Source organism: Lycium ferocissimum, chromosome 9, assembly GCF_029784015.1.
Source record: "Lycium ferocissimum isolate CSIRO_LF1 chromosome 9, AGI_CSIRO_Lferr_CH_V1, whole genome shotgun sequence".
Taxonomy (NCBI): Eukaryota; Viridiplantae; Streptophyta; class Magnoliopsida; order Solanales; family Solanaceae; genus Lycium; species Lycium ferocissimum.
This window is the reverse complement of record NC_081350.1, coordinates 14,748,907-14,761,380: the sequence shown is the minus strand read 5'-3', so window position 1 is coordinate 14,761,380 and position 12,474 is coordinate 14,748,907. Positions and strand designations below refer to the sequence as shown.

At 34.6% G+C, this 12,474-nt stretch overlaps 2 protein-coding genes across 2 annotated transcripts; both read right to left on the bottom strand.

Annotated features, from left to right (window-relative positions):
- Nucleotides 1-4,635: 4,635 nt before the first annotated feature.
- Nucleotides 4,636-5,099, bottom strand: LOC132031601 (uncharacterized protein At1g43920, Chloroplastic-like). The gene is made up of 2 exons (XM_059421573.1): nt 4,980-5,099; nt 4,636-4,902 (listed from the first exon to the last, which is right to left on the bottom strand). The coding sequence occupies exons 1-2, from the start codon at nt 5,097-5,099 to the stop codon at nt 4,636-4,638; spliced, it is 387 nt and encodes a 128-aa protein (XP_059277556.1).
- Nucleotides 5,100-7,261: 2,162 nt separating this feature from the next.
- On the bottom strand, nt 7,262-11,966 carry LOC132029691 (leucine-rich repeat receptor-like serine/threonine-protein kinase SKM1). Its single transcript, XM_059419014.1, has 4 exons — nt 11,809-11,966; nt 11,584-11,658; nt 8,725-11,364; nt 7,262-7,835 (listed from the first exon to the last, which is right to left on the bottom strand). The coding sequence occupies exons 3-4, from the start codon at nt 11,240-11,242 to the stop codon at nt 7,474-7,476; spliced, it is 2,880 nt and encodes a 959-aa protein (XP_059274997.1). The 5' UTR covers nt 11,243-11,364; nt 11,584-11,658; nt 11,809-11,966; the 3' UTR covers nt 7,262-7,473.
- Nucleotides 11,967-12,474: the final 508 nt, after the last annotated feature.

The window sequence follows — 12,474 nt, the reverse complement described above, 5'->3', positions numbered from 1 at the left end:
AGATCCAAAATCTTACATTCTGCATGCCTTTTGCTACATTAACCAACTTACCATGTTTCAAAACAAAAACTAAGACATATAACAGAAGTAGACCATCTTAACATCAAAACAACTTCTTTCAAAACATAGATTAAACGACTAAACCACCAACATGTTAGAGTAGAAAAACTATATCATCCATACTAAAGATCAATATTATTGACTTCTTCAATGTAAGCCCAAAACCTGTGCCTCAGCTCCCAAAGTTCATTCCCAAGATTCCTCACAATCTGCCTAAGTTCTTTCACTTCAGCCTTCAAAGCCGCAATCTCCCATACTGGATCTGGCACTGGATCATCCGAAGAACCTTGAGTAGTTGAACTTATGTTTTGGGAAGACATCTTTTTTCGGAAATTTTTAGGAAAGTGAAAGTAGGTGATAGATTTTGCTTGTTAGGGTTTGGTATTTAATGGTGTAGAAGCATTTAATATGTTGGTTGATCTTCTCACCTGCCAAATTTTTCTTTTTATTTGCCCAATACCAAAATTGATTACCGTGTGATTTTGAATTTTAAATTTCAAATACTATTCTCTTAAGAAACTTACCATGTACTCCTTTGTTAATCATAATCTAGTGTTTTTTAATAGTTTTTATAATATAATGCAATTTAATAGTAATGTATAATACTGGCATGTTAATAGTAAGAATACAAAATAATAACATACCATAACAACTAAAAAAAGTAGTAACATACTTCTAATAATTAACTTGTCTAATATAAAAGGACTAGGAATGTAAAAACAACATACCTTAACATAAAGGTACTGTAGTACTTCCATAATAAAAATTAACTTAACAATAAGCACCTAATACCCACTAAAACGGAGGGGGAGTGGAGGGGGGAGTAACAACATCATCTGCATTCAACTTAGCAAAACGGAATAGGGCTCTCAGCATCCTCTCCAATCTCCATCCAATTGCACTAAGGTGTCCCATGAATGTTGAGTGACGGTACCTAACCTCGTTCAACTGAGATTCTAAGGCATTTAAACGGTGGATGAACATCTCATTGGTAAGAGTGACCCGATTTTCCATTGCATCCGAACGTCGGTTAATCAAAAAATCTGTGTCATCCAACTTACGCATGATTCTCTTAGTGCGGCATAGTAGGTGTTACATTTCTGCAAATAATAATACAAAAAATTAATTTTTTACCTAAGGTTGAATGTATGAAACCCTAGTCTGACTACTTTGTTGCTGAAAATGAAAGTACTATACCTGGAGCTGATAGAGACTAGAGTATTGAAATGTATGTAAACAAAGAGAATAAGGAATGTAGTACAGTGTTTCTCTTCTTTAAATAGGCCAAACATGCCATTTCAACTAGGATCAATAATTTGAACTGCATTTAATGACTGGCACTTATTGCAATACACCCAATTCCCATTATATATTATTATTTTATATTATAATTTTAATTTTATTTAATTCTTGTAAAATTGAACGCAAATTCATCATTAAATTGAAATTGTTCAGACCTTAAAATTCAAATAACAATTATACAATTCATCATAAAATTGAAATTGTTCAGATATTAAAATTCAAATAACAATTATACAAAGTTGTTCTTCTTTGTTGTGCTCATAGAAAATACATTTAAAAAGGGAATCTAATACAATTTATCGGGGAGGGACGAGCTTTGAGGCTCATTGTTAGGCTTGTTGATAGAAGGCAACATAGTTCTCTCCAGCCTAGTCGCAATAGTTTCCATGCGCATCATCATTATCTCCTGCTTGTGGCACAACCCATCCACACGTCGACTTAACATAGCAACTTCCACTCTCAAGTCATGAATCTGACAAACTAGAGACTGAAGCGGATTGTTCATCGGATACACATGGACTTGGGGGCGAGTAGTGTTAGGGACATTCATTGTGTTACTCATCATTTTCACCTGTAACTAATATTTTAAAAAAATGATAAATATTAGGTGGATGTAAATGAAGAGTAGTAATGATACCTTTCAATATTTTGATTTGATGCCTTACAGAGATTTGGTTTCTGGATTGCTTGAGGTAAGATCTTGTGTGTAGTAGGGTTTTAATAGCAAATGATACAAGTGAACGGTCAAAAAAAATTAAGAACAAAGCACGCCTAGCCAATAGCAATTCGTTACTTTCCTTGGTAAATGAAGAAGGGTCATTGGAGATCTGTTTTTTTTCCCATACCAATGTGCGCTGATATACGTATAGTCATAATTATCACCATTCACCGCCCTTTTTTTCATTTTCCACCAATAACACTTTTTTTTTTTTTGGTAATTTCATCATTAGATTTCCCTCTCAAAAGTTGTTTTCGGATCAAATTTTTTAGATTTCCCTCTCAAAAGTTGTTTTGGATCAAAAGGAAAAAACATAGAGGGAAAATTTCAATCTGAAAAATAAAATTCAAACAGAAAATTTATTATTACTCCAATTAATGTAAATACTTAGATAATTTCTTCATCTACTTGCATTTGGAAAGTGTTTAATATGGAATTACAACATGTTGATTTTTAACGTTACCAATTATCTATGTGATCATTTATACTATATGTTGATTGTTCTATTTTATTTACTTGATTTTGAGATAAAATATAGAAAATAAAAAATAAATCTGATGAGGTCCAACTTGATCCAATTGGACCACCAATGCTTGGTGGAATGAAGGTGTGACTCTAATTTTGGTTCAATTTGATCCAACAAAAGCAAGTCAACACAAGAGTCAACAAACCCTAAACCCTAAACCCTGAATTGAGACTACAACCACTTCAACATTGAGATCCAACTTGATCCAATTGGACCACCAATGCTTGGTGGAATGAAGGTGTGACTCTAATTTTGGTTCAATTTGATCCAACAAAAGCAAGTCAACACAAGAGTCAACAAACCCTAAACCCTGAATTGAGACTACAACCACTTCAACATTGAGATCCAACTTGATCCAATTGGACCACCAATGCTTGGTGGAATGAAGGTGTGACTCTAATTATATCAAGATCAAGTGTTGTTGATCTTCAATTTGATCCAACATAATCAAGTCAACACAAAAGTCAACAAAATTGAATTGAGACTAGAAGCACTTCAACATTGAGATCCAACTTGATCCAATTGGACCACCAATGCTTGGTGGAATGAAGGTGTTACTCTAATTATATCAAGATCAAGTGTTGTTGATCATCAATTTGATCCAACATAAGCAAGTCAACACAAAAGCCAACAAAAATTGAATTGAGATACAACTTGATCCAATTGAACCACTAATGAATAGTGGAATGAATTCACTATAACACAAAGTGTGTGGATTCCAAATTGATTCAATTATATGTCATCTCTGTTTTTAGTTTTGTTGTGTTTTTGTCTAGATGCTACGTCATCTCTGTTTTTAGTTTTGTTGTGTTTTGTTTTAGCTTGTTTTATCTTTGTTTGGAATGAAATGTTTGTTTTGCAATTACAATTCGTGTCTCTTTTAATATTTCTATGCCTAATAGCTAACACGATGGAATAATTTAACTTGAAAAAGTTTAGACTACACAAAATAATTAATTTTGATTTTACGGATTCTTATATTTTTTATTATTTTATGCATATTAGATAATTTGATTAAAAATTGGCGAAATGCTCTCAATGTAAAAGAGGAAAAGAAAAAGAATAAGGTAGTAAAAAGGAAAATGTTCATAAATATGAGTAAAAACCCAATTCCATTGATCAAAAGCAGATTTACATAACAAAGATGAGTACAAAACACTACTTCATAAATATGAACATGCTTTTCTATGTCACCTAAACAGATTTTCACTTGCACCGGTTAGGAACTCAAGGGAAACTATAATTTTTTTTTTAAAGGCGCGTAACTAGACTCGAACTCAGGACCTAAATGTTCTAAACTTAAGGCGAAACCATTATACTAGGGATGATCAACCGCGTTTAAGAATCATCGTTAGATAGTTTTAGTCGCTACGTTAGGCCTAACTATCATTTTACTCTTCAAAATGGAAAAGAAAAATGTTTATAAATATGAGTAAAAACCCAATTCATTGATCAAAAACAGATTCACATAACCCATCTATAAAATGCACCCTTTTCGTTATTTTAGTGATATAATATTGGTACAATCTAATGCCATCTATGCTATGTTATTTTGTTTTGTGTCTTAAAATGTATCACCTTCAATTTGCACAGCAAGTAGTAGTGATTTGATGAAAATGATAACTTAACAATCTAAACTCCATTTCGAAAAATTTACAATCTAAATATAGCTGCATATTTCTCCCGTAGCCCACTTAAATAGACAGAGGTGCCTTTCTCGACCTGTTTGCAGTGGCTAGTTTAATAAACAGAGAGACTTCGATAAACAAAAAGCAAAACTAGATACCAGTCTCATACTAATCCAACTAGATGACTTAGGGAATACAATTAAAAATCCAGGTCTACCAGTAAACGAAATAAAATCACAATAACCAAGAAAATCAAGGTATTCAGCTAGCCAAAGATGGCATGAAGAAAAACAACTAAAAACGAAGGTGCACGAAAGGTTCTCTTATTCTAAATTAGATTGTTACACCAAAACATTTTTCAAGTTACACCAATAACATAAATACTAGTCTCGTTAGGGCAATCACTTCATCCTTGGAGCTGTAATGACACCCATGAACAGTGCCAATGAAACCATAGTTATCATCCACATCTTTGTTACTTTGTCTTCCAAAGTTGACACTTTAATCACTTGAGACTGGCTTATAGCCTCCAATTTAGTTACTTCTTTCCTCAAATTGTCCATTTCAACCTTAATAGCATCCAATGCAGCCACTAACTCTCTGACTTCAGTCAATGGAGTATCCGAAAATACTTCATCTTCCCATTTCCAATAACCACAAGAATTACTCTGTCCAAGAAATTAAAATTAAAGTAACACCTAAACAATGCACTTTACCAATCAAAATATGAACAACAATAACTAACCTTTGGCTTAGGACACTTAAAGAACTTCCTTCCAGGGTTTGGATGAGTTTTTGAAGTTAAATGGCTAGCTATCAAACCACAATGGCACTTCAACTGCGACGAGGAGCTATTTTCCGACATTTTTCAAGACACAAACTGTGCAAGAGAGGCGAGAAGAATAGAAAGAGAGGAAAAACCCTAGCTGTTGATATTGAAGAAGATGGCATCGTTTTGGTCTTTTAATTTTAGGACTCATTTAATTAAATTTAATCCACCTATTTGATGACCAATAAAACGACAAGGAAAATTAAATAAATAAATAGAAAATAGGAATACCCTATACATATATATATATATATACTGTATAAGAAAAGTATACATTAAAAAAGAATGCACAGTTTTCTCTAGTGATTGGCGTTGGGAAGAAAAATGTAATAATGATCTTGGGTGAAGAGAGTAAAATTTTAATGAATTTGAAATTAGAAAAATAAAATTTTCAGAAAGGGCATAAACGTAAAACACGATGATGGCATTTGTGCAATTTGAGCCAAAAGTCCACTTGAATTTACATTAATACCTCCAAAAAAGGTGGAGTTGTGCCAAGTTGTGCCATTTTGGGTTGTTCCAAATATAATTACCCTTAGCATTAATCTTTTGGGAGTGTATGGACGTCGTATGTGTATGTGCATTTACATATACATATTTATTTCAACAGGAATAATAATGATTAAGTGAAAGAAGCTAAGGCCTTTGCTGTTTGTCAGTGACAAACTGTTTGTGTGTGCATCTTTTTTTTTTTTTGGCCTATAGGAATAATAATGATTAAGTGAAAGAAGATAAGGTCTTTACAGTTTGCCAGTAATAAAACCTAAAGTCTCGGAGAGTTCCTTTCACTTCAAGTCCTTGGCCAAAATGAATGGGTGAAAAACATTTTTCCCCCTAATTTTGTGTTAAAAATAAAACTTCTCCTTTTTAACAATAAATAAATATTCTCCTTATCCTATCTCAAAGTTTGACTGTTGACTTGTGATTCCCCATCGTGCAGGTGGTTTGGCTATGATGTAAACTGAGTATTCTGAAACCCAAGCATTGTTTTTACGATGATAGGTTCCAGAATTTGTTGTGACTAGGACGGTACACTTGCGAGCTCGGATAAAGAGAATATTTATCAAAGTACTTGAGAGAATTGAAATAAGAACTCCAAATACAAATGCAACTAATTATTTCAGGTAATTAAGTATAATTACATGTAAAATGAAATCAATTAATTTCAAGTAAGCATCTCCATTCGTCAAGTATTTAATGTAAGCATACGATCGTTCGTTAGCATAGTGATGTTCTTTAGCGCATGACAAGCATCATCAACTCACAGGCAATGTAATGCACCAGGTACCATCCATGACAACTAATGTACTCTCCCCACATCAAGCATCTATCCAAGAAGTCTGATCTACTACCAACTGGATAGGTAATGGTATAAACGAGTCATTTTGTAACGGGCGATGTAAAAGCGAACATCATTTTGTAACGATCGATAAGATAAATGAACAAACAATTGACGTATGGACATAAATGAGCCATTTTCGATAGTTCGATGGCATATTTGAGCCTTTTCCGTTTTTTAAAATCATGACATGTAGCTGATCGAATCTCTTTTCTTTGTAATGCATGAAGGATTCATGAAATCCGATTTACCGCCGACCGGATAGACAACACACAATTATCACAACATATGTTATTTCAATTCATGAAATCTTAGCTGAACTTCTTTTCTTCACATCAAATTAGTTCAATTCATTACTTCAATGAGAAAACGAGAGGAAAGAGATGCAACGATATTGCTCAAAATCAACCATGAACTTATGTCATCAACAATAGGTAAGGAATCTCTAATAACTATCAAAAGAATTTGAAATCAAGTCATTAAGTTTATGAGAAGTTCACCACAAAATGTATAAAGAAGCAATCCACAGATCGCTATCAGTTGAACTCCATAAGGGGTTCGCAGTGAAATCTAGCTTATGCAAATATCATATAGGAGTGAGCGCAAAGTTAGAGATGAGTATGTTTTTACCAGAATGGAGAAGTCTTCATTTAGTCTTAATCTTCGTCTGATAAGAAGAGAAGATATCTAACTATATATGCTTCGGTATATCTTTAATGATAGATTAATATTTATATATAAGTGAAGGAGACCAATTTCAATCTGATAATTATCTATAAGAAGCTGGGAGTTCCGCTATGTATGACGACTAGCCATTGCGTGCACGTAGTGGATAGACTACTAAGAAAATATGAGAAGGTGGTTTTAAAAGGTGCAATCTACTATATATTAGCATTTAGCTTCATATCTACAGTTTTACACTCAAATAGATGCCACATAGCATCCAAAACATTGGGCAACACTCATAATTTATGCCCAATAAAAACTAAAAAAAGTTGGAAAAAAAAAAAGTAACTTAACATAAAAAGAAGGTAGAACAAAAATCTTAGAGTTAATTAGAAATCCCAAAATCTAAACACTAGAACACCTTTTCAAGCCTAAACCACAAGAATTTGATCTCACAAATGAGTCCAAGGTCTTGGCCACATCACTAGCACAGGGTCTTGCTGCTGGTTCACTAGCAGTGCACTGCAGAGCCACATTCATCATCTCCACCATTTTATTCTGATTATTCACTGCATCACTCCTCATTATTGGTTCAACCCATGTCTCCAAATGACAATCCGAGTAACAATATCGTGCCCAATCGATGATACTCTCGTGCTTGCCAAATTCAGCGTCACCGGGGTTTTTTCCGGTCAATAACTCAATTAGAAGTAGGCCAAATCCGTATATGTCGCTCTTCTCCGATATTCCTTTGTATTCTGCAATTTCTGAAATTAAAAAAAAAAGAAAAAGTTTACACATGATGTATGCAGCTGAGGCATCCTAACATACGGGTAGACTTGAACCTTATTCGATCAAGTCAATCGAAATGAGAAAAAAGTTTTAACATATTATCTTTGAGTACTATTGGTATTGTACGTGCATGGCATAAAGGACCATGAATTAGGATTATAGTATGATTTTGTTACACTAGACTAGATCTATTGTTTTCTACGTAAAGAAAGAAATGATAAGATAAATAAAGTGTAGATTCATGTCTTTACATTGTACTCATGAAACAAAGAAGAGAAACATTCATGATTGCCTCAACGACATTGTTTGCTTAATTCCTTGACCTTATCATGACTGCGAATAGCTATGGCCCAATATGTATCATAATACTAGCGACTACGAGAGCCAAAATTAAAACAGAACCCCAAGAAAAGACCAAGTACGTAGCTTCTAACAATTATTTCTATGCTACTAATTAGAAAGGAAAAAAAAATTATAGTTAGATCAATAATTTTCAACATAACATGACATCCCTATCACATCTTTCCTAAAGTTGAAATATCATTTTTCATCAAAATCATCATAGCTACGTTACTCTCTTCAGAATATATAGTCTGTATATATAAGAAAAAGTCGTTAAAACACATTTCTGCCACTAAGGTATAAAACTAACAAGTTATACTAGATATTATCGGTGTAGTTTCTTTTTTACTGCAGGTACCTTAAAATGCACTATAGTTTACAATCCTGAAAATAAGATAGGTTACCTTCTGCAATACATGATCGGTTGATGTATACTAGTACTTAAACTCTTAAGAAATGCCAAAACAAGAGAAGTAAACAACAAGCAAACCCAAAATGACAAGGGTAAACTGGTAAATTTACCTGGACCAACGTAGGCCGTGGAGCTGAAACCTTTGGTGCTGGTGAAAACCGTAGTGGGAAGACTCAATCTCAGGCGGGCTTCATCTTTTCCGTCGATGATAACTTTCCGGGGAGAAAGGTCGCCAACGAAAATGCTTGGGGAACAAGAACAATGCAAATATTTCAGTGCTCTTATAATTCCTATAGCCACTTTTTGTCTACGTTCCCAACTCATGACTCGAATCGCTTCACTGAAATCTTTCCCCTCTATGTACTCGTAAACCAAAATCCCACCTTTCTCCGATTTGCATGCAGCCAAGATCTTCACAATGTTGGGATGTCGAATGTTCCCTAGTTCTTGGATGTTTGTCCAAAAACTTGTTGGAATATTCACATTCAATTTCTTCACGAATATTTGCGTGCTGCTTATTTCAGAAAACCCTTTGAACGAAACTCCAATTCCTAAGATGTCACTGAGGGTGATGGATTTCGAAGCTTTGGAATCGAAGAATTGTATTTCCCAATTACCATCTTGACTACTCTCCACTTTCTTGAGCTTCATTTGTCTTCTCCTTTGGATAAATACGACAACTAAGGCCGAGAATACTAGCAAGACTAGTATTCCAAGAAGACAAGTCAAGAAGAACCACCAAACTGAGCTTTTCTTGAGTGATTTACACGGTGGCAAGCCGCTTGTAATGTCGTCGCCACGGCCACATAGTTGATTTCCGGCCACTGCGCTGGAATTTATGGCAAGGAAAGCTCCAGTGGACGGTAAATTTCCATGGAAGTGGTTGTGAGAGACATTGACTAGGACAAGTGATTCAGCTTTTCCCAAATTTGGGGGGATTTCGCCTGATAATTGATTCATTGACAAATCAAGAAGGCTAAGAACTTGCATTTCTGAGAGACTAGTTGGAATTTGACCTGAAAGTTGATTGTTGCTCAAATCAAGACTCACAATCTTCTTGCATGAAGATAATTCATCGGGGATTTCACCTGAAAGCTTGTTGCTGCGTAGTTTTAGCTCCATTAGCTCTGATAATTGCCCGAAATTCTTAGGAATGGTACCATAAAAACTATTTTCGGATAAGTCCAAGTTTTCAAGATTCTTGCTACCAAAGGAATCTGGCAAGGTACCAAAAAACTTGTTACTAGCCAAATTTAGCATTTGAAGTGCTGGCATATCCCATTTCCTTTCACTAATGGAGCCAAAAAGATAGTTGCCTGAGATATCAAGGAAGTAAACACGGGGGAGCTTTGTGAATTCCGAGGACAATTCACCAGTGAGTTGGTTGTTTTGTAGGCGGACCCTCTGTAAGCTTTTGCAACGGCTCAAGCTCACAGGGATTTCGCCTTGGAGTGAATTTGAGAAGAGTATGAGTTTAAAAAGATGGCTGGAAGAACATATGGTTTCGGGTATTTTCCCGGTGAGATTGTTGGTGGAAAGGTCTAGGATTGTGAGATTGTTGTATTTTCCAAGGTCCTTAGGAATCTCACCTGATAATTTATTAGACCATAATTGAAGAACTTGGAGATGAGGCAAGGAAGTCAAAGTATTTGGAATTCTACCTGTGAAATTGTTGGCAAACAATTGTAGAACTTCCAACTTTTGCATTTGGGATATAAGCTCAGGGATTTCACCAGACAAGAAATTATCACTTAAATCAAGTGATACCATTTTCTTGAGATTAAATAGGGATCTTGGAATTGGGCCTGTGAGCTTGTTTATGTAGAGAAAAAGGTACCGGAGATTGGTGAGATTACCTAAAGATGAGGGGATTTCACCCGTGAGATTGTTATACACAAGATCAAGATGATATAAAGATGTCAGTTCACCAATATCCTCTGGAATTCCACCGGAGAAATTGTTATATCCCAAGTAAATAAGCTTCAACTTCTTCATAAGCCCTAGTTCTCGAGGAATTTCTCCGATTAATTGGTTTGAAGCAAGAGTCAAGTATTCCAAACTAGAAATATTGGCAATAGACTTTGGAATGTTTCCAACCAAGACATTTCCACCAAAATCAAGAACTTTGAGCCTTGAGAATAAACCAATATTTTCAGGGATTTTCCCCGAAATCATGTTGTTTGAGAGATCCAGTGTCTCGAGAAGAGGGATTCTTGAGCCTTGAGGAAGTGGACCTGTGAAGTTATTGTTGCTAAGATTGAGAAATCTTAGTGCCAAACAAGAAGAGAAATTTCCTGGAATTTCTCCAGAGAGCTGATTATTCGAGAGATCGATCGCTTCAACATATGGCAAGTTGAAAATGGTCTCGTATAATATTCCAGATAAGTTCTTCCCTGCGAGCTCAATTTTTGCAACATGTGACAAGTCATCACAAACAACACCATTCCATTTGCAAAAAGATTGAGACGGAATCCAATCATGGAGAGACCCTAATGGATCCTTCATCGTTGTTTTCATCGATAAAAGTAGCTCGAGCTCGGAGCATTTGCACTGCTGCATGTAAAATAGCACGAACATGATCAGAAACATGATCGACTTATCGCATGATTTTGATCCTATTCTGACCATTTTTTCTCTCTAGCTGATGATAGCTCTATATCATAAGTTGCATGGAAAAAGGGAACTTTAAGATATTGGAACAATATAGCTTGAGAGCAAATTTCTGCTAAGAGGAATGATCCTTCATTTTCCTGTCACCAACATGAAAAATTCTCTGTTAATAGTATAACAAAACCTTGGGATCTGGTGCTTTACAAAAGAAAAGTTTGTTGAAAAAAAGAAGAAAGAAAAGGTGATGAACTAAAAGATAAAATAATCTCAGCTTTCTATGTGGAATCTTTTGATATATATCTGACACTTCATATAACTATAAAAATGCTCCTATTCTCATCATCATTATGAACACATACCAGGGAGCACTAAAAAATTGTGTAATGAAGAACCCCACGACTTAATATATCTGCAAGATGAATATAAAGTGGATCCTGAAACAAGACAAGGTTGAAATTAGATTAGCTTAAAAGGTTTAATATGACATAATGTTGCAAATGGTAATTTACCAAAATAAAAAGAAAGAAACCATGAAAGATGAGCCATAAAATATGAATTAACAAAGAGTTGCAAAGAGTAATTACCAAAACGTATATATGGAGGTTTTTCTAGGCGTTTTTTTAGAGCAAAAGAGAGGTTTAGTTTTGAGGGTTTGAAATGAAGATGGGTTGGATAGGGTTTGGGAGTGAGAATTTGAGTCATAAATAGAAGGAGTATTGGGAAAATGAAAAAGGGCAGAGAATTGTTGAATAATTACTAGAATGCACCTAGACCTGTATTTGAACACGAACGGTTGATGCAAGTAAAAAGGAAGAAAGGGAAGGGACATATGTTGGAGAAAGGCTTAAGCTTTTGTCGGATTTTACCAAAATGCTCTTTTGACTGACTTTTCTATTTGACAAAAAAAAGGATTTATCTAACCGTTGAAAAAGATTATTGGCCATGTGAGATTTCTTTCCCTTTTTCTTCTACTTAAAATAATCAATGATTAGCATAACACTACTTACCAAATGGCAATTCCAATCATATTTTGAATTTTACAACTTAACTGACATTATTTAGATTTTAAGAGTTAAAACAGTGAGCTGGATATTTCTGCATTTGATAATTAATTCTAGTTCAGTTTTTTAAACATAATAAAAAGGAAAGAGTGTATGTAATTGGGATGGAAGGAGTACTACTTAACACTTAATTTGTTGTCAAAGAATTGCTGCATGCCACAGAAAAGGAATTCCCAATAAATCGGCTAA

Excerpts from the sequence above, each read along its gene's own strand:
- LOC132029691 (XM_059419014.1), bottom strand. The coding sequence starts at position 11,242 with ATGGTCAGAATAGGATCAAAATCATGCGATAAGTCGATCATGTTTCTG. Across the intron at positions 7,836-8,724 it reads CACGGCCTACGTTGGTCCAG|AAATTGCAGAATACAAAGGA; the intron begins GTAAATTTACCA and ends TTTTAATTTCAG.
- LOC132031601 (XM_059421573.1), bottom strand. The coding sequence starts at position 5,099 with ATGTCGGAAAATAGCTCCTCGTCGCAGTTGAAGTGCCATTGTGGTTTG. Across the intron at positions 4,903-4,979 it reads TTAAGTGTCCTAAGCCAAAG|AGTAATTCTTGTGGTTATTG; the intron begins GTTAGTTATTGT and ends TTTCTTGGACAG.